At 41.3% G+C, this 22,784-nt stretch overlaps 2 protein-coding genes across 4 annotated transcripts in view; one reads left to right on the forward strand and one right to left on the reverse strand.

The window, feature by feature from the left end:
* LOC124140927 (N-terminal kinase-like protein) overlaps positions 1-11,404 on the forward strand; it is a 28,741-nt gene extending 17,337 nt beyond the window's left edge. Inside the window, exons 14-19 of one of the 3 annotated variants that reach the window (XM_048403674.1) lie at positions 364-439; positions 3,573-3,883; positions 5,151-5,297; positions 6,444-6,629; positions 8,611-8,821; positions 9,949-11,404. In XM_048403674.1, the coding sequence (XP_048259631.1) occupies positions 364-439; positions 3,573-3,883; positions 5,151-5,297; positions 6,444-6,629; positions 8,611-8,821; positions 9,949-10,076 (1,059 nt within the window). In that variant the 3' untranslated portion in view covers positions 10,077-11,404. Of the gene's footprint in view, positions 1-363; positions 440-3,572; positions 3,884-5,150; positions 5,298-5,470; positions 5,540-5,758; positions 5,870-6,443; positions 6,630-8,610; positions 8,822-9,948 lie in introns of those variants that run through there. The other 2 variants (XM_048403675.1, XM_048403676.1) reach the window with 2 other exon arrangements.
* An 8,442-nt stretch (positions 11,405-19,846) lies between these two features.
* On the reverse strand, positions 19,847-22,595 carry LOC124140926. Its single transcript, XM_046508766.2, has 3 exons — positions 22,463-22,595; positions 21,416-21,545; positions 19,847-20,693 (listed from the first exon to the last, which is right to left on the reverse strand). The coding sequence occupies exons 1-3, from the start codon at positions 22,580-22,582 to the stop codon at positions 20,584-20,586; spliced, it is 360 nt and encodes a 119-aa protein (XP_046364722.1). The 5' UTR covers positions 22,583-22,595; the 3' UTR covers positions 19,847-20,583.
* Between the last annotated feature and the right edge of the window lie 189 nt (positions 22,596-22,784).

Genomic DNA, 22,784 nt, shown 5'->3' on the forward strand with positions numbered 1-22,784 from the left:
AGGTATTCGTGTTATGTGTGTGTTTGTTCTGCAGATGTATTCAAGGTATATTGTGTAATGTGTGTGTTTGTTCTGCAGATGTATTCAAGGTAATGTGTGTGTTTGTTTGCTGATGTATTCAAGGTATTGTGTAATGTGTGTGTTTGGTGTGCAGATGTATTCAAGGTACTGTGTAATGTGTGTGTTTGTTCTGCTGATGTATTCAAGGTATTGTGTATTGTGTGTGTGTTTGTTCTGCTGATGTATTCAAGGTATTCGTGTAATGTGTGTGTGTTTGTTCTGCAGATGTATTCAAGGTATTCGTGTTATGTGTGTGTTTGTTCTGCAGATGTATTCAAGGTGTTGTATGTGTTGATTCTGCAGGTATTCAAGGCCATCAAGGGTTTCATAGAGAAACTGGAGAAGGTGTCCGAAGATCCTGAGCTGGAGGAGGAGATGGGTATGTTACGATCCCACTGTTGTCATCTCGCTGTTGTCATCTCGCTGTTGTCATCCCGCTGTTGTAATCAACCTGTTGTCATCACACTGTTGTCATCCCGATGTTGTCAACCTGCTGTTGTCATCCCGCTGTTGTCATCCCACTGTTGTCATCCCACTGTTGTCATCCCGCTTTTGTTCATCCCACTGTTGTCATCCCGCTGTTGTCATCCCACTGTTGTCATCCCGCTGTTGTCATCACACTGTTGTCATCCAACTGTTGTCACCCCACTGTTGTCATCCCACTGTTGTCACCCCACTGTTGTCATCCCACTGTTGTCATCCTACTGTTGCCATCCCACTGTTGTCATCCCACTGTTGTCATCCCGCTGTTGTCATCCCACTGTTGTCATCCCACTGTTGTCATCCTACTGTTGTCATCCCGATGTTGTCAACCCGCTGTTGTCATCCCGCTGTTGTCATCCCACTGTTGTCATCCCACTGTTGTCATCCCGCTGTTGTCATCCCACTGTTGTCATCCCGCTGTTGTCATCACACTGTTGTCATCCAACTGTTGTCACCCCGCTGTTGTCATCCCACTGTTGTCACCCCACTGTTGTCATCCCGCTGTTGTCATCCAACTGTTGTCATCCCGCTGTTGTCATCCCACTGTTGTCATCCTACTGTTGTCATCCCGATGTTGTCAACCGGCTGTTGTCATCCCGCTGTTGTCATCCCCCTGTTGTCATCCCACTGTTGTCATCCCGCTTTTGTTCATCCCACTGTTGTCATCCCACTGTTGTCATCCCGCTGTTGTCATCACACTGTTGCCATCCCACTGTTGTCATCCAACTGTTGTCTTCCCACTGTTGCCATCCCACTGTTGTCATCCTACTGTTGCCATCCCGCTGTTGTCATCACACTGTTGCCATCCCACTGTTGCCATCCCGCTGTTGTCTTCCCACTGTTGCCATCCCACTGTTGTCATCCAACTGTTGTCACCCCACTGTTGTCTTCCCACTGTTGCCATCCTACTGTTGTCATCCCACTGTTGTCATCTCGCTGTTGTCATCCCACTGTTGCCATCCCACTGTTGCCATCCCACTGTTGTCATCCTACTGTTGCCATCCCGTTGTTGTCATCCCTCTGTTGTCATCCCACTGTTGCCATCCAACTGTTGCCATCCCACTGTTGCCATCCCACTGTTGTCATCCCACTGTTGCCATCCCACTGTTGCCATCCCACTGTTGTCATCCTACTGTTGCCATCCCGCTGTTGTCATCCCACTGTTGTCATCCCACTGTTGCCATCCCACTGTTGTCATCCAACTGTTGTCATCCCACTGTTGCCATCACACTGTTGTCATCCCGCTGTTGTCATCCCACTGTTGTCATCCCACTGTTGTCATCCTACTGTTGTCTTCCCACTGTTGCCATCCCACTGTTGTCATCCCACTGTTGTCATCCCACTGTTGTCTTCCTACTGTTGCCATCCCACTGTTGCCATCCCACTGTTGTCTTCCTACTGTTGCCATCCCACTGTTGCCATCCCACTGTTGTCATCCTACTGTTGCCATCCCGCTGTTGTCATCCCACTGTTGCCATCCCACTGTTGTCATCCCACTGTTGTCATCCCACTGTTGTCATCTCGCTGTTGTCATCCCACTGTTGTCATCCCACTGTTGCCATCCCACTGTTGTCATCCCGCTGTTGTCATCCAACTGTTGCCATCCCACTGTTGTCATCCCACTGTTGTCATCCCACTGTTGTCTTCCTACTGTTGCCATCCCGCTGTTGTCATCCCACTGTTGTCATCCCACTGTTGCCATCCCGCTGTTGTCATCCCACTGTTGTCTTCCCACTGTTGCCATCCCACTGTTGTCATCCCACTGTTGTCATCCCACTGTTGTCTTCCTACTGTTGCCATCCCGCTGTTGTCATCCCACTGTTGTCATCCCACTGTTGCCATCCCACTGTTGTCATCCCACTGTTGTCATCCTACTGTTGCCATCCCGCTGTTGTCATCCCACTGTTGTCATCCCACTGTTGTCATCCCACTGTTGTCTTCCTGCTGTTGTCATCCCGCTGTTGTAGTCAACCTGTTGCCATCCAACTGTTGTAATCAACCTGTTGTCATCCCACTGTTGTCATCCCACTGTTGTCTTCCTGCTGTTGTCATCCGGCTGTTGTAATCAACCTGTTGTCATCCCACTGTTGTCTTCCTGCTGTTGTCATCCCGCTGTTGTAATCAACCTGTTGTCATCCCACTGTTGTCTTCCTGCTGTTGTCATCCCGCTGTTGTAATCAACCTGTTGTCATCCCACTGTTGTCTTCCTGCTGTTGTCATCCCCCTGTTGCCATCCTGCTGTTGTCATCCCACTGTTGTCATCCCACTGTTGTCATCCCACTGTTGTCTTCCTGCTGTTGTCATCCCGCTGTTGTCATCAACCTGTTGCCATCCAACTGTTGTAATCAACCTGTTGTCATCCCACTGTTGTCATCCCACTGTTGTCTTCCTGCTGTTGTCATCCCGCTGTTGTAATCAACCTGTTGTCATCCCACTGTTGTCTTCCTGCTGTTGTCATCCCGCTGTTGTAATCAACCTGTTGTCATCCCACTGTTGTCTTCCTGCTGTTGTCATCCCCCTGTTGTCTTCCCACTGTCCAGGATGAGTGACATTGTGAAGGATAAAGCACATCTGTGATATACAACATTCATTATACAAAGCGTATTGACTATACTTTCACGGTCACATGCATATGTACTAAAAGCTTATGTATCACAATACTGACTCATTATAGTGGATATATTTCTCACACAATTTTACACGTTACTAAAGTGGGAATTGCCAAATCTCAGTGTGCATTCCCGCTTTTCAAAAAATATGTATCTGCACTTGATACGCAAGAACACTTGCTACGACACACGATACAACTCCTTGATATAAAGCATACATGATACACAACAATGCTATACCCCATATAGTATATGATACAAAGCGTACATAATACATGATTTGTATCAAATGCTATTCATATATTAATATGATATCTTTACCATATGCATTCTGTCTGTTGACACTCAGATTATCCAGTTGAGAAATAAATCTTATGAGAAATTCTTTGTTACCGCGGTAACTGTTTATTTCCACAACAGAGAGAGAGGTGATGACAGGAGGATCTGAAGCATCGTCATCAGCTGGTTGGGCCGGCTGGGCTGTGACTGGGATGACGTCTATCACGTCCAAGATCTACAACAAGGCCACAGCCAAGAAGAAAACTCCTTCCATGTCTGGTGGGTCGGGAATATCTCTGGTCAAGTCCCCCACCTCACCAGACAAGGCAACACCATCGTCCCAGCAGCCAGCTGCTGCTGAAGAGGAAGAGGAAGAGGAGGAAGAAGAAGGAGAAGAGCAGGAGCAACAGACGGATGAAGGATGGGACACGGAAGACTGGGGGAACATGGACGTGAGTAGGACATGGGGTCTTAATGGGGGGCTTAATTTGAGTTTTCTGGTGTGACAAATTGTGAAACGGGGAGTGCAACATTGTAAGGTGAGGCAAAATGGTGTTAAACGTCACATTGAAGATTATTGTATGACATGGGTCTCAATGGAGGGCATAGTTTTCTGGTTGAGGATGACATGTTTTTCTTTTGGAGGACAAGGCGTTTTTTCAATCTCATTAAAATCAGATCTTAGTTGTCGCTACCGCTAAACAAAGGTCTGAAGACATCCCATTAGGGGTCAAGTCAGAACGACCTTTCATCCGACCAATCAGTGCGTTGCCTACCAGATTATGAAAGTGACAGTCGGAATGTGATTTCTAATCATGCAATCTCGAAAATTTTAACATAGGGTATTCCGAACGATAGTTACGGGTTTAATGACTGAATGCTTACAATATAGACAATCTATTAGTCATTCCAGGGTGCTTTTTTGTTCAGGTTTCAAATTTGTAATCGCGAATTTGTCAAAATATGCTTCGAAGTGTAGTCGCCAGTTTGAAATTTGTGCCGTAAAGCACAAGAAAGCTGCCTTCTGATTGGTCATTCCATTGATTGGTCAAAGTTCGCGCAAGGTCGGTCTGACGTAACCCGTAATGGGATGTCCTCAGATCTTTGTTTAGCGGTAGCAAGAACTAAGATCTGATTTAAATGAGATTGGACATTTTTTCAGTATAACAACTTGTTAAGCTTGAGGAATATAACATGGGGTCTCAGAGGAGGGCATGATTTGTTTTCTGGAATGACAAAATGTTAAACTGGAGGTATTAATGCCCAAGGGCTGATTGAATGGCTGGTCCCTTAGGTTGTTGCCAGTAGAATTTACAAAGGGCCTGCTAAGTCAGTTAATGTAATTTTAAAGTCAGTATTCAGAACCGGCATTCCAAGCATACACCAACATAAGTATATCTGATAGATTTTTAGATTAAGCATATAACATTGTTGGCTCGTGATGAGTTTTAGGTCCAGTTCGTTTCTTAACAAGCAGGTCATGCTGACCAGTTGATAGGATTTCCAAAATTTGCATGTACTTGTTTCTGTATCACAAACGTGGCAACACACGAAACTGTGAGTGGTTGTAAACACTGACCATTGGTGTTGCAATATGGGTGAACATATTCTGATACTTGCTTCTGGTAACACCCTCCTCCCATTTTCAATTGTTTGTGAGTTGTCTCCCTTGGTGTAAACTGGTTGCTTTCAAATCATGAATTTCGATTGGTGTTGCAGCAGTTTGGAGGGAGTCAGTCGACAGCGTCACCAAGTGGCCAGCCGAGCCAGGCAGCTGTATCAGCAGCAACTGATGGCTGGGACAATGATGAAGATGATGACTGGGGCAGTCTGGAAGATACTGGCAGGAGTACAACTAGTGCAATGGTATGGACACACATATATTGTTCCCCCCAGTGATACAAGGTTGAATATCTGTTGACAGGGGGACAGTTCAGGACTGGGTAGATCCAGTGATACAAGGTTGAATATCTGTTGACAGGGGGGGCAGTTCAGGGCTGGGTAGATCCAGTGATACAAGGTTGAATATCTGTTGACAGGGGGGCAGTTCAGGGCTGGGTAGATCCAGTGATACAAGGTTGAATATCTGTTGACAGGGGGGGTAGTTCAGGACTGGGTAGATCCAGTGATACAAGGTTGAATATCTGTTGACAGGGGGGCAGTTCAGGCGTGGGTAGATCCAGTGATACAAGGTTTAATATCTGTTGACAGGGGGGGGTAGTTCAGGACTGGGTAGATCCAGTGATACAAGGTTAAATATCTGTTGACAGGGGGGCAGTTCAGGGCTGGGTAGATCCAGTGATACAAGGTTGAATATCTGTTGACAGGGGGGCAGTTCAGGACTGGGTAGATCCAGTGATACAAGGTTGAATATCTGTGGACAGGGGGGCAGTTCAGGACTGGGTAGATCCAGTGATACAAGGTTGAATATCTGTTGACAGGGGGGGTAGTTCAGGGCTGGGTAGATCCAGTGATACAAGGTTGAATATCTGTTGACAGGGGGGCAGTTCAGGACTGGGTAGATCCAGTGATACAAGGTTGAATATCTGTTGACAGGGGGGCAGTTCAGGACTGGGTAGATCCAGTGATACAAGGTTGAATATCTGTTGACAGGGAGACAGTTAAGGACTGGGTAGATCCAGTGATACAAGGTTGAATATCTGTGGACAGGGGGGCAGTTCAGGACTGGGTAGATCCAGTGATACAAGGTTGAATATCTGTTGACAGGGAGACAGTTCAGGACTGGGTAGATCCAGTGATACAAGGTTGAATATCTGTGGACAGGGGGGCAGTTCAGGACTGGGTAGATCCAGTGATACAAGGTTGAATATCTGTTGACAGGGGGGCAGTTCAGGGCTGGGTAGATCCAGTGATACAAGGTTGAATATCTGTTGACAGGGGGGCAGTTCAGGACTGGGTAGATCCAGTGTTACAAGGTTGAATATCTGTTGACAGGGGGGCAGTTCAGGACTGGGTAGATCCAGTGATACAAGGTTGAATATCTGTTGACAGGGGGGCAGTTCAGGACTGGGTAGATCCAGCGCTGCCAAGTCTGGAGGATCTGACTGGGGAAATGACTTGGGCCAGGAGGACTTCACCTCCACTGCTGATACCGGGATGATGTCCACCAGCGACTACAACTGGGGTGGCAGTTCTACAAACGATGACTTCTTTTCTACAAGCATGGGGGCAAGCAAGGTAATCATATTAAATGCCAGGAAGGAAATTGTATTGTGTTAAGGACCTAGAAACTCAGCAATTCGGTTTGGGAATGTGGGGCACCTTAAGAATATGCGTCATGTGGTGGCACAGGTCACAGGTCACAGGTCAGAGGTCACAGGTCAGGTGAAGTCAAGCAATGTCAGTCACGGAGAATCCGTGGATGGGTGACCATGTTTTGGCAGCTTGGCTCCGGAGAGTTTTTGGGGCTTCAGGCCTGCCCCACTTTGAAGCACATGTGACCCGTGAAGATTCCGGGGTAGAATAGGTCTTCAGCAACCCATGCTTGCCGTAAAAGGCGACTATGCTTGTCGTAAAAGGCGACTAACGGGATCGGGTAGTCAGGCTCGCTGACTTGGTTGATGCATGTCATCGGTCCCAATTGCATGGATCGATGCTCATGATATTAATCACTGGATTGTCTGGTTCAGACTCGATTATTTACAGACCGCCGTCATATAGCTGGAATATTGCTGAGTGGGGCGTTAAACAACAAACCAAACCAACCATGACAGTTTCCTGTAGCCAACACAATTTGACATGGAACTACTTCATCCTGCTAACTCGACATTTTTGTGAGAAAAATAAATGCAACTGAAAATGTGAAAACAATAAAATAAACAAAAATACCCAGACAAGTGCATTTATTTGTAGGCTCCATGTCTTCGGCTCCATTGTTTGAAAATGCATTAGAAGGAGATACAACCCCCTTAGACACCTTTCACAGCTCACAAAGCCTTGTATCATTTCCTTGTCAAAACAGATCTAACTGATTTATTGCAAAAGAAGTCCCATGATAGATAGTTTTAGGACCAGCGACATTTAGATGTGTGCAACGTCAATAAATGAATATCTAGTAAACTGCATTCCTGTGCATGATGATAAATACTGAAGCGAAAACTAAGATATGCATTTTAGTTCACATTTATAATCCTTTCAACCACATGATTTAAGTTGAATTTTTTTATTGAACGTGAAAATGCCTTCATAAACTGGCACCTGCTATAAAATGCACCACTGCAGGCTGTATTTAGTAAACAAAACTTGAAAACTCTCAACATCGCTGTGTGTAGAGATGATAGATCACTGAGTGGAGCTAATGCACACTCGATGACCCCTGACATCACAGGACGTATCTGGCAACACAATTGCACAAATTACATCAAAGGCTATTGTGACGTGTTTGAAAAGCTTGTGGTACTGTATTCTAAAGGTAGACTGAAATATGCAGGGGTGAGAATCTTCCACGGATCTGCAGATTTTAGTGGCCACAAATTTGTTAAACACCCCCCATAAACACCCCCAAATTATGGACCACGCTCCATTGCAAAGAAGTTTCAGCTGAAAAGGAAAATATCCATACTCATCCCTGAATATGTAGTCTGCCTCAATGGAGATACAATGGTACATACTGCATGAGCAATATTCATTATATGCTTCTCCACCTTTGATAGGGGGATGTTTTTATCTTTCTGATGAAACTGATTCTCATGATATGCCAAGTGTAAATTTAAATAGAATGACAGTTCTGATTATCCCAAACAAAAATTGAGCAGTATAGGCTAAAGAAAATAATAGTCTTGGTTCTCAGGCACCGCCCGCATCATCATAAAATCTCTCACACATTTCGTTTTTATTTCCATTTTCAAAAAACAGCAACAAAACAATCCTAATACTTATATTTAGCACTCAGTTACTTCCCTTTACATGTGCACTGTTTTACTGCACATCTAGTGTTATGGTCATGGCTGCAATTGGAATTTGTATGCTTCTTTATGTAGGGAGGCCAGGTTGATGGTACACTGTTTATTTTGTTACATACTAGTCTGAACAAGCCCCCCCCCAAAAAAAAAATACCGCCCAACTGCACTATATTTTCAAAAGTTATTGCCTGAGAACCAATTCTTCTATTTGGTTAACCCATATATTCATATTTATGATGGAATTAATGTTTTTTCAGGCAAATAAACCATCACAGAGTTCTGCCAGGAGGAAAACGCCACCAAAAGAGACTCCGAAGTCCCGAACTCCAGCCCCTGCTCCCAGAGCAGCATCAGCGAAAGTCACATCACCCTCCAGTAAATCAGAGGATGCTGCCTGGGCTGATACTGGAGGGGGCTGGGATGATGGTGGTGGGGAGTGGGCCCAGGATGCCTGGGGGTCAGGAGGGGGTATGCTGCTTATATCATACCTTTTGCACTTTGAACAACTCCTATTATGAACATACAATGCCATTTAGAAAGTTGTCAAATGTAACTAATGTTATATTTGGGATAACGCTTTCTTCGTAAAGTACAGATTCTAGTACTTTTTTTGTGTTGAGTCCCATGCAGGATTCGAACCCACACTGCCAGAGTAAGGCACTTAATCCCCAGCACACAAAGTCAGAGATCTAACCCACTCAGCCATCGAGGCTTCCACAAAAATGAAAGTCCGAAAACTGGTAGTCTATATCACATACTTTGTGGACCCACTCTGGCAGTGTGGGTTCAAATCCTGGATGGGACCTAAAAGGGTACTAGAATCTGTACTTTACTAAGAAAGTGTTAGGGCGGTGGGGTAGCCTCGTGGCTAAAGCGTGGTCATCACGCCGAAGGCCCGGGTTCGATTCCTGACATGGGTACAATGTGTGAAGCCCATTTCTGTTATCCAAAATATAACATTAGTTACAACTATAATGGTTGGTATAATTGTTTTTAGTCGTCACTGTGTGGATAATGAAGAATTGAGGTTAAGCTGGTAAAAGTGGTCAGTATTGAAAGTATTTGCAGGTTACTAGGGAAGAGAAGGTCAAGGTCCCTAATCTGTGACCTGACAACTTCTCACTCTCTGCGTTTACTTGGTCATCTGTGATGTAGCTATGATGTTGTTGACAATGGCATCAATCAAAGGTTAACTCATTCACTGTGCAGAAGATACGGGGTAGAATAGGTCTTCAGCAACCCATGCTTGCCGTAAAAGGCGACTATGCTTGTCGTAAAAGGCGACTAACAGGATCGCGCGGTCAGGCTCGCTGACTTGGTTGATGCATTTCATTGATCCCAATTGTGTGGATTGATGTTCATGATGTAAATTACTGGATTGTCCGGTCCAGACTCGATTATTTACAGACCACCGTCATATAGCTGGAATATTGCTGAGTGCGGCGTAAAACAACAAACCAAACCAAACTATTCACTGTGCAACAGGAGTAATCAGTATCAAGGATATTTCATCTTATATTTATAAAAGTAAACCTATTCCTACACTCTTGATTCAAGTTTCTTTGGTTGTTTAACACTACACTTCCCCTTGTCAGGCATGTCTGAAGCTGAGCGCAAGAAACAAGAAAGGGAAGAGAAGAAACTCCAACGTCAACGAGAGCTCAACGAGAAAAGAGAGGCTAGAAAAGGGGCAATGAAACTTGGTGCCAAAAGAATTGGCTAGCTCTTGTCATAAACTCGGCGAACTGAACCCAGGAAATTATTTTGAAGTCCATTACCGTGGTGACAGGATTCAAATTGTTCCGACTGTTGGACTTGTTTGTAGGACTGCTGTACGGTGGATGAGCTATGGGTGTAGAATATTACATCATTGCCGTACATTCGAAGATCCAAGTGTTGGTATTTGTATAAGTGCTGGACATTGGAAGATCTGATTTTTGGAAGAAGTGCTTATGTTGCCCGGTCTTGACTGTACAGTTGTGTTGTAGACAATGATACACCACGTTGTGTGGATTAGACAATGATACAGCATGTTGTGTTGATATTATCACCACTTCCTGTGGATGCATGTTGTGATCCCCATATGTGATTAATAGATGAAACCATCATGTAATGTAATGAATAAAATAGACATGATATGGATATTGCAATTGGAATTCACAGCAGTTGTTAAGGTTTGTTAATGGTAAATTGTTACATAGATTCTGTTGACTTTCAGTGCTTGTGCCTTTCTTTCTGTAGATGTATTGAGAGGCCAATGAACGGTTTTGTGCTCGTACTGATTCATGGATTGTTTCAGTTACCATGGTTACACAGTCTCTTACTTCCATCTGTCATGTTGGGGCATTTGTGTTAATTAATATTTCCTTAGGATTGGTGGTCTACCTATAATACATTTTGATGGCACAACATATTTACTTACACTTACATTTGTGAACTTTTGAATTGATAGATTGTGAAAAAATAGTAATATTTAAATGCCTTATTTTAATCCATCTTTGCGGGAGTATGCAGACTTGATATATCACTCTTGATTCTTGCCTGTGGCATTATATGGTGTTCTCTATCTACAAGCAACTGTCCGAGATTATGTGATATTTATACCACCCTTATTCCTCACCAACCACCTGTTTCTTATCTGTATACTTGAAGTTGAGTGTTGAGACACTCAGTATTCTGAAATGAAATCAGTTCAGATCAGCTTTTGCCTGTTGCCTCAATCAGTAAGAAACACTACTATCAAAATGTTGTTGAACTTGACAACTGTCCTGTACTTAAACTCTCTCATTACTTGTCTGTAACCCTGTGGGGAGTCCAGTTAAAATTGGTCTCCACAACATATACACGTATGCTTGTCATAAGAGGCCACTTGGGGTATTGGGTGATCAGACTTGGTGACATTGTTGATGGCATTTAATCAATATCCTGACACTGTGGATCGATGTTCAGCAACACTTGATTCTTTACAGGCCGCTGTCATATAGCTGAAATATTGCTGAGTGCAGTATTTAGCACACGCACACACGCACACACGCACACACGCACACGCACACGCACACGCACGCACGCACGCACGCAAGCACCCACATCACGTGAAACACGCGCACACGCACGCACACATCAAGTGAAGCGCACGCACGCACATGCACGCACGGACGCGCACACATCACACGCATGCACACACATCCACACATCACACGTGCACACACATACGCACACACGCACACACGTGCACACACACACATCACACCAAATCACACCATGCTAGATCACACAACACGTGAAAACACACTTGTCAACATATCTCTGTTCACAGTGGCATGTAATTAAACTCACTCACTCACTCACTTACTCACTCACTCCCGATCCTATGAAGATTTCATGATTTTGTTTAAGCAGCCTTTTCAATAGAGCTCGACTTCAACGAAACATGTCAATCATTGAAGATGGTATCATAGAGCTTTTCAATTTCTCATATACATGATATGCTAGGTTATTGATAGAGATAGATTCTCTATTACATCTCAACATCGATTCCCTTCATATCATTGACACGTTCTATATTATATGTAACTTTGCATATTCTTGTGTTTGTTTCATTGATGAAATCAACATCTGACAGTGTCTTCTACATATAATCTGAGGAATGATGGAATTGGTCAAGTTATTGCTCTATTTCTGGGATAGATTTTCTGCAGATATCAAGACATGATGAACATAAACCTTCAGTGTAATCTGAGTGATGTCACTCTCTTTAAAACATGGCCCTGTCCTTCATGAGACTTCATTAAGAAATCATTTCCTCATCAAATCTTTATTTGAATTTTGGTAATTTTTTAACTCCAACTAAAGTTGAAAGTTCTACTAAATGCAAAGAGTTACACCCCTCCAGGGTTCCAAGATCGAGCAGCCTTTCCTGATTTGCAAAACAGCAATGAACAGCAATGCTAGTCTTAAGGACCAGTTACATCAGAAAGTGCAGCTTCAGAATTGAAAATAATTACAAACATTTGAATCCGGGTCGATATTAACATGTTAAAATATTTTGTAAACTCCAGGATTATGTTGCAGGAAAATGAAAGTGATGCATTGCAGTGGTTATATGCAGGTTATAAAGTGAGACTGGTATTATAAAGTTGTATCGGTTTTTCAGCTAGTATGACGTAATACAAATAGTATCCATGGGAGTAGTATTGGTGTAGATCATTCATACTTTGAACTTGTGTTTTATTTTGTTTGATAGGCATTACTTAGAAGTTGACAGATGACAAAGTAGAGATAATTTATGGATAACAACTTCTTTATTTACTGTAGAGGCGACGATTGGGTATAGATCCTTATACAGTTGTCAAGCAAGGCTATACCGAAACGTCGCCTTTACAGTTAATAAAGAAGTTGTTATCCATTAATTATCTCTACTTTGTCAACCTGTGTATTGCAGAACATTGAAGAATGGAAGCAAGTGACAATGCTTCCTGCTTTACAGGGTACACGGTTCAAGACTTTTATTTAGCAGGGATTGAACTGGCTTATAAACAGACAAGATGGAGTTCCTGGTTTGTTTTGATGCTGTACCAATTACAGTGAAACCTCACTTGTCTGGACCCCAGTAATCAACCCTGCCATCCGGACAATACATATCAATGATTTGCAAATCCAGCCAAGAACTTGAGATTAAAGGGGTTTCATGTTGATCTAAGGCTAAAAAATAATAGTCTTGGTTCCCAGGCAAAAAACAAAAATAAAATCCTAATACTTAAAAACAATGCGATCCAATATAGCACCTAGTTACTTCCCATTACATGCACACTGCTTTACTGTGCATCTCGTGTTATAGTCATGGCAGCAATATGAGTTTGTATGCTTGTTTATGTAGGGAGGCCCTTTCCCAGGTTGATGGTTTATTTGGTTACATACTAATTTAAAAAAGGAAAAAAAAACCAAAAAAAAACGCCTGCCCACACTTTATTTTTAAAAGTCATTGCCTGAGAACCATTTCTTTAATTTTTTATGCCTAAGAGAGATAAAAAGATCTCCATCAATAGTATAATATAATGATTGCTGCAGATGCAGTGTGTTCCTCTCCATGGAGTCAGACTTGATTGTAGCAGAGTGGGCCGTTCTTGAGTTATTTCCTGTTAATCTGGCAATACATGATACAGGTTCCAGTTTCTATCCCTGTGGTGGTGTTATGTGGGGGCTGTTGTTGATGTGTAAGGATATTTATTGTTAATTATTAGAGCTGTGTTATCACGTTGCAAATGTTAAAAATGTACAAAGATGTTTCTGTACAGCTTTGAATGAATAAATGAAGACCTGTGTACTTCCTGTTCCCTGCAGTCTTTCACTGTCCACACCTCGGCCTCAAAGTGATCTTAGCACTACAACTACATGTTCTGATAGTCTAGTTTACCGTATTTGATGTAAAAGCGCCCCGCCTTAATAAGAGCCCACGGCGATATTTGCTAATATATTGGCTAGTGAACAATCCCAATTAGCACCCCTTCGATTGATCAATGTACACAAGACTTATTTATTCGTGTATACTATGCACTCGTGTGTTATATGCACCCTTAATTATGGGCAATTAAATCCTGGAAAAATATATCTGTCGTATATATAAACATTTCAGGCTGTGAACATAAACCACGAAATTTACGATGTCTCAACACTGGTTTTTTTTTTACCAAAATAATATTCTAATAAGAGCCCCCTATTTCTAATTTTGAGAGCACCCTGGCCGCTTATTAAGTCGAATAAGGTAAACAGAATTACAGTAAATGGATGTTGTCCAATGAGAGACTGTCAGTTGATCATGTGTTGTACATTCATATCAGAATCAATGGACAGGAATCTGTGGGTGTTGTTTAATGCTGCTGTCAGCCTATATGATGGCAACCAGTCATATAAACAAGCCTGACCCAGGCAAACCAGTGACTGAAAGCATGAGCAACAGTCTCCACAGCAAGGTCTGCTGAGAGCCAATCAGTCACATCACAGAGCCTGACAATTCCATCCTGATTCTAGTTGGCTCTTGTCATGTCATGGTGGTATGTGGTCCTATGCACAGCACAGATCACAAATCAGGTGAAGTCAAGCAATGTTGGTCGCGGAGAGTCCTTGGATGGGCGACCGTGTTCAGCAGCTTGGCTCCTGAGAGTTTCTAGGGCTTCAGACCTGCCCCACACTGAAGCACATGTGACATCTCCTTGAGCAAGTGACTTTGTTTGAATTGTGCCTCTGTTCACCCGGCAGTGAATGGGTACCCGGTAGGATGTGATGGCAATATGGTTGTTAACCTTCTATCGCCTAACAGGCAGCTTGGGTTGTATACTCCCCAGGAAGCTCAGAATGATTGTTTAGTGAACACTGATCCACTGACCGGGGTAATAAATGTCTAAGCGCTTGGAGCATGCTTATGCATGGAGTACAGCGCCAAATAAATGGACTACTACCATTAATATTATTATTATCATTATCATTATCATTATTATTATATACCTGGGAACCCATCTAACCCAAAATAACCACAGGCTGGACTAACGAGGTGTTGAGGTCAGCAGTTTACTTCATCATCATGGTGACCGCTTCCGTGGTCTAGTGGTAGAGTGTCTGCCCGGAGAACGGAAGGTCCGGGGTTCGATCCCCGGCTGCGTCATACCAAAAGATGTTAAAAGATGATACTTGTTGTTACCCTGTCTGGCGCTCGGCATTAAGGGGCTAAAACAAGGACTGGTCGGCTCGGAGTCGGTATACTGTGTCTGAGTGGGGTATTCATGTTAAACTGCGGCATGGTATCTCAGTGAGCTAGCACTATAAATCGGCATCAGTCCGGACTAGTACAAGCAGCCACGCAAACACATACACGTACATGCACGTCGCTATATAAGTGCAATAATCTTGGACGCGATGTTAAACCCAATTTCACCTCGCCTCACCTCATCATCATGGTGGTGATGCTGTCTACAGCCATGCGCTGGGTAATGATAGCACGTGACGTCATGATATTACATCATGTCCAGATAACAGTGAGTGAGTATTGTTTTACACAAACACTACAGCTCTCACAATATGGAGTCCTGATGACTTATTCTGACTGAGGAATATATAGTGCACATACAACTGTGCTGCATGTTTCATGTGAGGTCTGACTGTATTATCCCAGGTGTCAGTGCACATTTTTCTGACATTTGCAGTGTGCACACATCACTTTTCAGTTATTTAAGTAATAAATACATCCCCAAATGTCCTGTCACAAGTTCTATATGATATGATAAGACGTTCCTCTTTGCCTCCAGACATGAGTCCTTATCTTGGCAAGTCCCTGGCAAGTCCCTCGCATGTCCAATCAATGAGTGTTTTCTAATGCATCGACTGATTACAGTATGGTTAATGTTCAACATGGTGGCAATTGCCCAACATGACATGCCGTTTGGTGAATGCCAATGCTTTGCCATTTTCTGGGATAGTATGCTTAGGCATTTCAGTTACAATGATTCCAAAGACAGACTTTCAAATTTGGAGAACTTTCATTCAAAATTAATAGCAGTAAAGATGCATAAACTTTCTGTCATCAAACATGAACGTCTCTATAGAAACCCCTCAGGTGTGGACACGGCTCTCATAAACACACCTACAAGGTTGGCCAGCTACCATCCTACAGGCAGATTTGATCAAATCTCTACACTGAAAATGAACACGCAATTACACTTCAAATTTGGGGGATATATTTTGGACAAAGTGTATATATAAGGAAAACATCAGGGGTAGAAACTAACAGTTATAGTCCACTAGTCCTTACAATGATAACATATAGAAAAACCCTTAAAATTGGCAAATTTCTACTAGTCCTTATGATACCTTAACTATTGGGCAGATTGGTAAGGACTATAGGACTAGTGCCAATTTCTAACTCTGAAAAATATGTTTTATACAAAAATGTGCATGTATAATGCATATTATTTATTCCTTATATTTCATATTATCAAAACGGAAAACACACGAGTGATTATCTCTTTATCATGTAATATCATTTAAGACGTAATATTTCTCAATGAAGTAACTCTTAGTCTCAGAAACAGTGTATCAGTAAAGTGTTTAACTAAACAACCCTGATCAACATATAAGTGCCAAATGATTTGCATCCATGTTAGTCTTCACAAACACACACTCAATGGAGAACCCATATCTAAACTTACTGAGAACGTTAATCAATGGTTTATTGAAAAAGTAATCATTGAATCGTTGTCTGGAGATTTTTGTTTGTTTGTTTGTTGTTTAACGCCGCACTCAGCAATATTCCAGCTATATGACGGCGGTCTGTAAAATAATCGAGTCTGGACCAGACAATCCAGTGATTGACATCATGTGCATCGATCCACGCAATTGGGATCGATGACATGTATCAACCAAGTCAGCGAGCCTGGCCACCCGATCCTGTTAGTCGCCTTTTACGACAAGCATAGTCGCCTTTTACGGCAAGTATGGGTTGCTGAAGACCTATTCTACCCCGGAATCTTCACGGGTCTGTCTGGAGATTAAAAGTTTCTGCTAGGTGACCTCATTTTATATTTATGGGATCGTGATGCCAACTTTATCAGATTGGCTCATTTTATCGACAACACTATCCATTATATTACAAGCACTGAAGCTAGTTTACAAATAAAGCCTTTATTCATGAAAAACATTCACACGATAGTGTACATGGACCACACATATAAAGATATAACATAAGCAATAGGACTGATTTAAATTGGACTGTAAACTTAATAAATGCTGGATGACATTCGTTCAGAATATGACAAAAATGTAAGTATAAAAAATAATTCTAAATTACAACTTTGGTTTCAGTAAAATATTGGCTTCATTAAACATGAATGGTTATTAACTTTATTGTTGAAGTTAATAGCAAACATCATAAAGATTACAAAGGATTTCTTACAAGTTACATCCAACATGAAAGATGACTAGTCTCATGTTATTGAACAATATTCACATTCTTTCCATCACCCTCCCCTTCATTATCCTGGGTATAAGATCTATAATGATAAGTATGCTGGACCCATGTGCCAAGTTTTGTTTCAAGAGGGATGTCAATCTCAGCAATCACGTTCTTACCACAGAATATCTCTCGCTCATGACTATAGTTTTAGATTGGATGGCTATTTTTAGCATCATTTGATTTTAATCGCGCTCAAAACGAAGCTTTTGTAGTGAATGGGTAGAGTCTTTTGATGAAAGGGAGATAACTTCCATTCCGGATGGAAAGAGTTTTAATTTGAAAGAGAAGGTTTCACAAGCAAGGAATAAAGAAATTTATTTTGAATTGAGGATGTCTTCTGTGCTCGTGAAACCTTTTCTTTCAAATTAAAACTCTTTCCATCTTCTCAACTGTAAACAGAGAGTCTAACAAGTCAACATGGGGCTGCTATAACAATAAAATATAAGACCAGGTAATGAATATGGAGACTGAGCAGCCCTCGTTTCCACCAACTTTACCATTTTAGGGCTGACACCACTTTCCTGTGAGTTTAAATGCTGCATGCTGTTTGTGAGTTCACGAGCATTGTTGTACAGGACTTGCCACCATCACAACACAACATGACTGCATTTGTACGATAATGGTTTTACTTTTGTAGGAATGATATGAAGATAAGATCAGTGCAGTACAAACAGGGAGGCACTATGTTGGTGGTTGGGATTCTAAGTAATTTACATTGCTATTCCTGGTGGGAGCTAAAAGCTATCGTAGTTTGAATCGTTAACAAATTAATCGTTAACACAAATCATAGGACTTTTCAGCATAAAAATTGCATATTCATAGACATTTATCAAAATATGTATGAATTTTACTAAAACGTCCTGCACAAATCAAACTTGTGACATATACCGTATTCGACATAATTAGCTCCCTGGGCGCTCTCAAAATTAGAAATATGGGGCTCTTATAAGAATATTATTTTGGTGGAAAAAAAACAGAGTTGAAAGATCGTAAATTTCGTGGTTTATGCTGACAGCCTGAAATGTTTATATACGACAGATATATTTTTCATGAATTTTATTTCCCATTATTAAGGATGCATATAGCACACGTATTATACACGAATAGTTAAGTCTTGTGAACATAGATCAATGGGAAAGGGTGCTAATTGGGATTGTTCACAAGCCAATTTATCAGCAAATATCGCCGTGGGCGCTTATTACGTCGAATACGGTAAATGAATTTCAATTCTGGTAAGAAATACACTTTGCCGTGTCAATGGCATGTTGAACATGTTGAAGCCCATCTAAATTAGGCTTCTGGGGATGTGCAATACACATCAGTAAAATTACTGGAATTCCAAGTGAAGCATGTTGCCAGCCTGGGTCCCCTAAGTTTATGCCTTGGACCCCATACATTATAACTCGGGTCCATGAACTGAAAACTGAGAGACCAAATGAAATCCCTGCGTCAAAACCATACACACAGAAACCTCATCTCAAACTCTGACTCTTGACTATTGCTTATCACAAGATATTGTCATGATCCTGGTGGAATCCTTTATTCATCATTATTTGTTTCAAGTCAGATAATTTAAAAATATCTGATAAAGACCTCTGTTTTTCTGAAATCTAAAATCAGAATGTCTAGTAATGATTCCCCTTTGAGCTAGGTTGCCATTTTCATGGGACATAAATGTCAGTGATTATTGAATTCACAACCAACCATCTTGCAAGCATCTCTGTGAGGTGTTGTTGGGTTGTTTTCGGCATGGGTACTCTAGAAATGTACACCAGTAATTTCAAACATTGATGTTTGATACATTGAAGCCTTGAGTCACCCATACCAGTGCTACATTGTGGACTTCAAATAGATTTCACTGTCCCAATGTTTGAACTCATAATAACACAAAAGTTTCTGTTGTCCCAAAGACTTTAGTTCCACAGGAATCACTGTGTATATCATGTTATTAATATTAAACTGAACTGAATCCATTCCACTGACCACTGTACTTCATGCTTGTCAACAAGCTGAAATTAACATTTCTAGTCATCCTCAAACCCCAGGACCCTGTTCTTTATGTTATGACCATCTTCTCGAGGCGAGGGAGTTAACTGACTGTAAAAGTCCAGTTTCCACCCTTGCCGAACCAGGTTGGAATTCCTGAGCTTGATCGTAGCCCACCTGTGGCTATTACGAGTAATGTCCCTTCTATGCCTCTCCTATGGACCAATCAGATTCCACCTCTCATATCACCTGCATTTGCTTCAAACAAAATGGCAGTGCCAAGTCAAGACGATCTGATCCATAATCAAGATCTATTTTGTGATAAAACAATCTTACATTGCAAAGTGCATCAAATCATGTGAGCACCTTAATTAAAAACATGAAAAGAGTTAGAAAATATCTGTAAACAACAAGTTGGCGGTGCACATGTTTTGCAAATCCTGCAATCAACCGAAATCTGCACGACAATTTACAACCCGGATTTCAATTTCATTGCGCGATTTTGATTGGACTATGCATAGACTTGTTAGTCCAGCCAAAATGTAACTCCATAATACCAGCCTAGTTCGGCCAGGGTGGAAACTGGACTTTTAAAGTCAGTTAACTCTCTTGCCTTGGGAAGATGTGTGATGACTGTCACAAGTCAATGTTAATATATGGGAAATATGATCATCTTTGTGCTAAGATTGCTTCTGTATGTCCCATGTTGTTACTCTAGTTGTGAAATGATACACCAATACAGTATTGTCATACACAGCTACAAATGGAACTGTTACTTTTGTAGGAATTCATAAACGTGTACATCAGGGAAAGTCTGTCCACAAAAGAAAAAGGCTACACTAAAGTTGAAACAAAACATGACTGAATTAACATATCAGCCTGGGTATTCTGCTCTAAGTAAGTTGCCAGCGATTGTTCTGTGCAGATAAAACACACAAGGAAACATTGTGTATTTGGAAACATATTGTATCACATGTGTATCATAATGAGAATCAAATCAAGTATCTCTATTAAACTGAAAAACTACAAACAGGGATGACTATCTACTTCGGTGTAGTTCTAAAGTGAAAACTAGCTTGGTAATTTCTGTGAATCAGTTGTTGAATCAGCTCACAGTTCTAATCATATAATGCCTCATATATGAAATTTGATTTGTCATTCAGTATTCAGTGGGACTACGGTATTTTGATTCAAAGTGACTGATTCGTCTGGTGGTCATCAACACTGCACTAAAACATATTTCTCAAGTCATTTTCACAGAACTCTGCTGCTGTGCTTGCTTCAAAGTTTCTTCCAGCTCAGAAACTTCCATTTGTAGCGATGTCTTCTTCTGTTTTAATGCCAAGATAACTTCTGTAAAAATAAAATACATAGTGAGTGAAGGAGAAAGGGAGGCATGAGTAGGGTTGTATGTCACTTCAAGCAATACTCCAGCCATAAAACAGGGAAAACCAAGAATGACCATCACACACTGTACCCAGATGGTGAATCCAACCTATGTCTTTGCAATGGCCCCCATGGGGATTCTGGGTTAGAATGGTCCCCAGCAACTTATGCTTGTCATAACAGGTGACTGCCCGGATCACTGTTTTTTTCTGATTCAGACTAAATTTTTACAGGCCATCGACAAAAGCTGGAATATTCCAGAAAACAGCATTAAACATTACACAAAACACAAACAAATCTTTGGCATAATGAGTAATGATTATAACCACTAGGCTTAACCACCACCCAATATTGTCAATAAGTTTATTATGAGTTTGAAGTACCATATGCCACAACACACACAAGACAATCATGTAAGTCTGAAAACATCATCTTGATAATGTCGATATGATTGAAAATTGAATCTTAAAAACTTAAACAACAAACTCCATGGTGATATCACACTACTAGGTTATCACACTAGAAACACTGTCACACCTGAAGGTTGTTGACATCATTTAACAACACATGCTCGAAAGATAATCTCTATATATCTATTTATAATCCCTGATAATGAGAAAAGTGATCAGCTGATTGTTTTCTGTTATTGTTTACAGTTAATGTGGGAAAATACAGATAAATGTACTAACCATTTTCTGAGTCGGGGTTCTCTGCGGTTGACTGACTAATTCGCAGTGCTTCTTCGTGTGGTGTGGGTATTATTCTTATTCCACTCTCATTGAAGCACCACCGCTTTTCTAATTCTAACTTTTCAATTTCCTGTCGAAAAGAAAAATACCAGTATTATCATCATGATCATGACATTCATTGAAATACTTGTCTTGCAGCGTCCCTTTCGAACAATTATTAACTTGATTAACAGTAGACCCATCATCAATACTTCACAAGTACACAAAGCTCCTCAATCACCCACGATAATACAACCGCTATGTGGTTTAGTTGCTATTTTAACCCAACAAATCAAGTGAGGGCCTGGTTCCTGATTCTCATCTTACATCGCAATGTTTCTTGCTTGACAATGCATGTGCCATAGGCTTGAGGTTGCCTGCTCTACACGTTGTTTTTTTCACAGGCAATGTTCTGGTTTGTATTGTTGTGTTAGATTTGTTTACATATTGTGAGCGCCAATGTGCACGCGCTACTACGTCATACGTCACATGCCCCAGCATCAGGAGGGATGTCATGACCATGTACCTGTGGTCAGTTACGAATAAATCATCGTTCAGTTCAGACGTCTTGTTGCTTGATGTTCCTCCCAGTCTAGGTGCGGGTCGTACAAGTACCTGAGCATGATGTACAGTCTTACAAATACACTACAAGTATAGGGCTCATTTGATTTCCATTAGTTATAAATGGTCTCAATGTCATTAGCTTACTTCCAATAGGTATGCATCACTAATAGTATTTTCTGAGAAGACATGGTCGTATGACAATGACAATGAGTATGCTACTGACAACCTGGTGATAATTATCTACTGTTATTGTTGTAGATAAACACACCCTTTAAAAAAACACACAATTGCCGATGGTCTTATTCGGGATGGATGCAGTCAAAACTAGTTTTGACCCGCTCCCTAAACATGTTGATCGAAATCTGGACAGCATTAATAAACGTTACAAAATACAAAGAATTGTTTATCACTTAAGTTGAAAAAGAAGAATAAATTAATGTCTACCTGTTGTAGTTTCGCTACATCATCTTGAACACGTGTGGTTATGTTCTGTAGAGCATGCTGCTCATATATTAAAGTTGATAGGGAAGCAACACTTTGTTTTATTGTCTGTGAGGAATCCATTTTTCAGAGTTACCTTTTCTTGGTTGTGCTAAATGTGAAGACATGTTCGAAAAAACAGTTATACAATTATCCATCTATTTAATTAATTTGTGATATATTATATTCACACACCATTCGTATAATATACGTCTAGTTTAGGTTAATACTAGAAATAATATATATCGCAACGTGTTTCATTTTGTATTAGTGTTTGTTAAGAACT

This window comes from Haliotis rufescens, unplaced genomic scaffold (genome assembly GCF_023055435.1).
Source record: "Haliotis rufescens isolate VD_foot unplaced genomic scaffold, xgHalRufe1.0.p SCAF_3, whole genome shotgun sequence".
In the NCBI taxonomy this organism is placed as follows: Eukaryota; Metazoa; Mollusca; class Gastropoda; order Lepetellida; family Haliotidae; genus Haliotis; species Haliotis rufescens.

Excerpts from the sequence above, each read along its gene's own strand:
- LOC124140926 (XM_046508766.2), bottom strand. The coding sequence starts at position 22,582 with ATGGATTCCTCACAGACAATAAAACAAAGTGTTGCTTCCCTATCAACT. Across the intron at positions 21,546-22,462 it reads ATGTAGCGAAACTACAACAG|GAAATTGAAAAGTTAGAATT; the intron begins GTAGACATTAAT and ends TCTTTTCGACAG. Across the intron at positions 20,694-21,415 it reads GAACCCCGACTCAGAAAATG|AAGTTATCTTGGCATTAAAA; the intron begins GTTAGTACATTT and ends TTATTTTTACAG.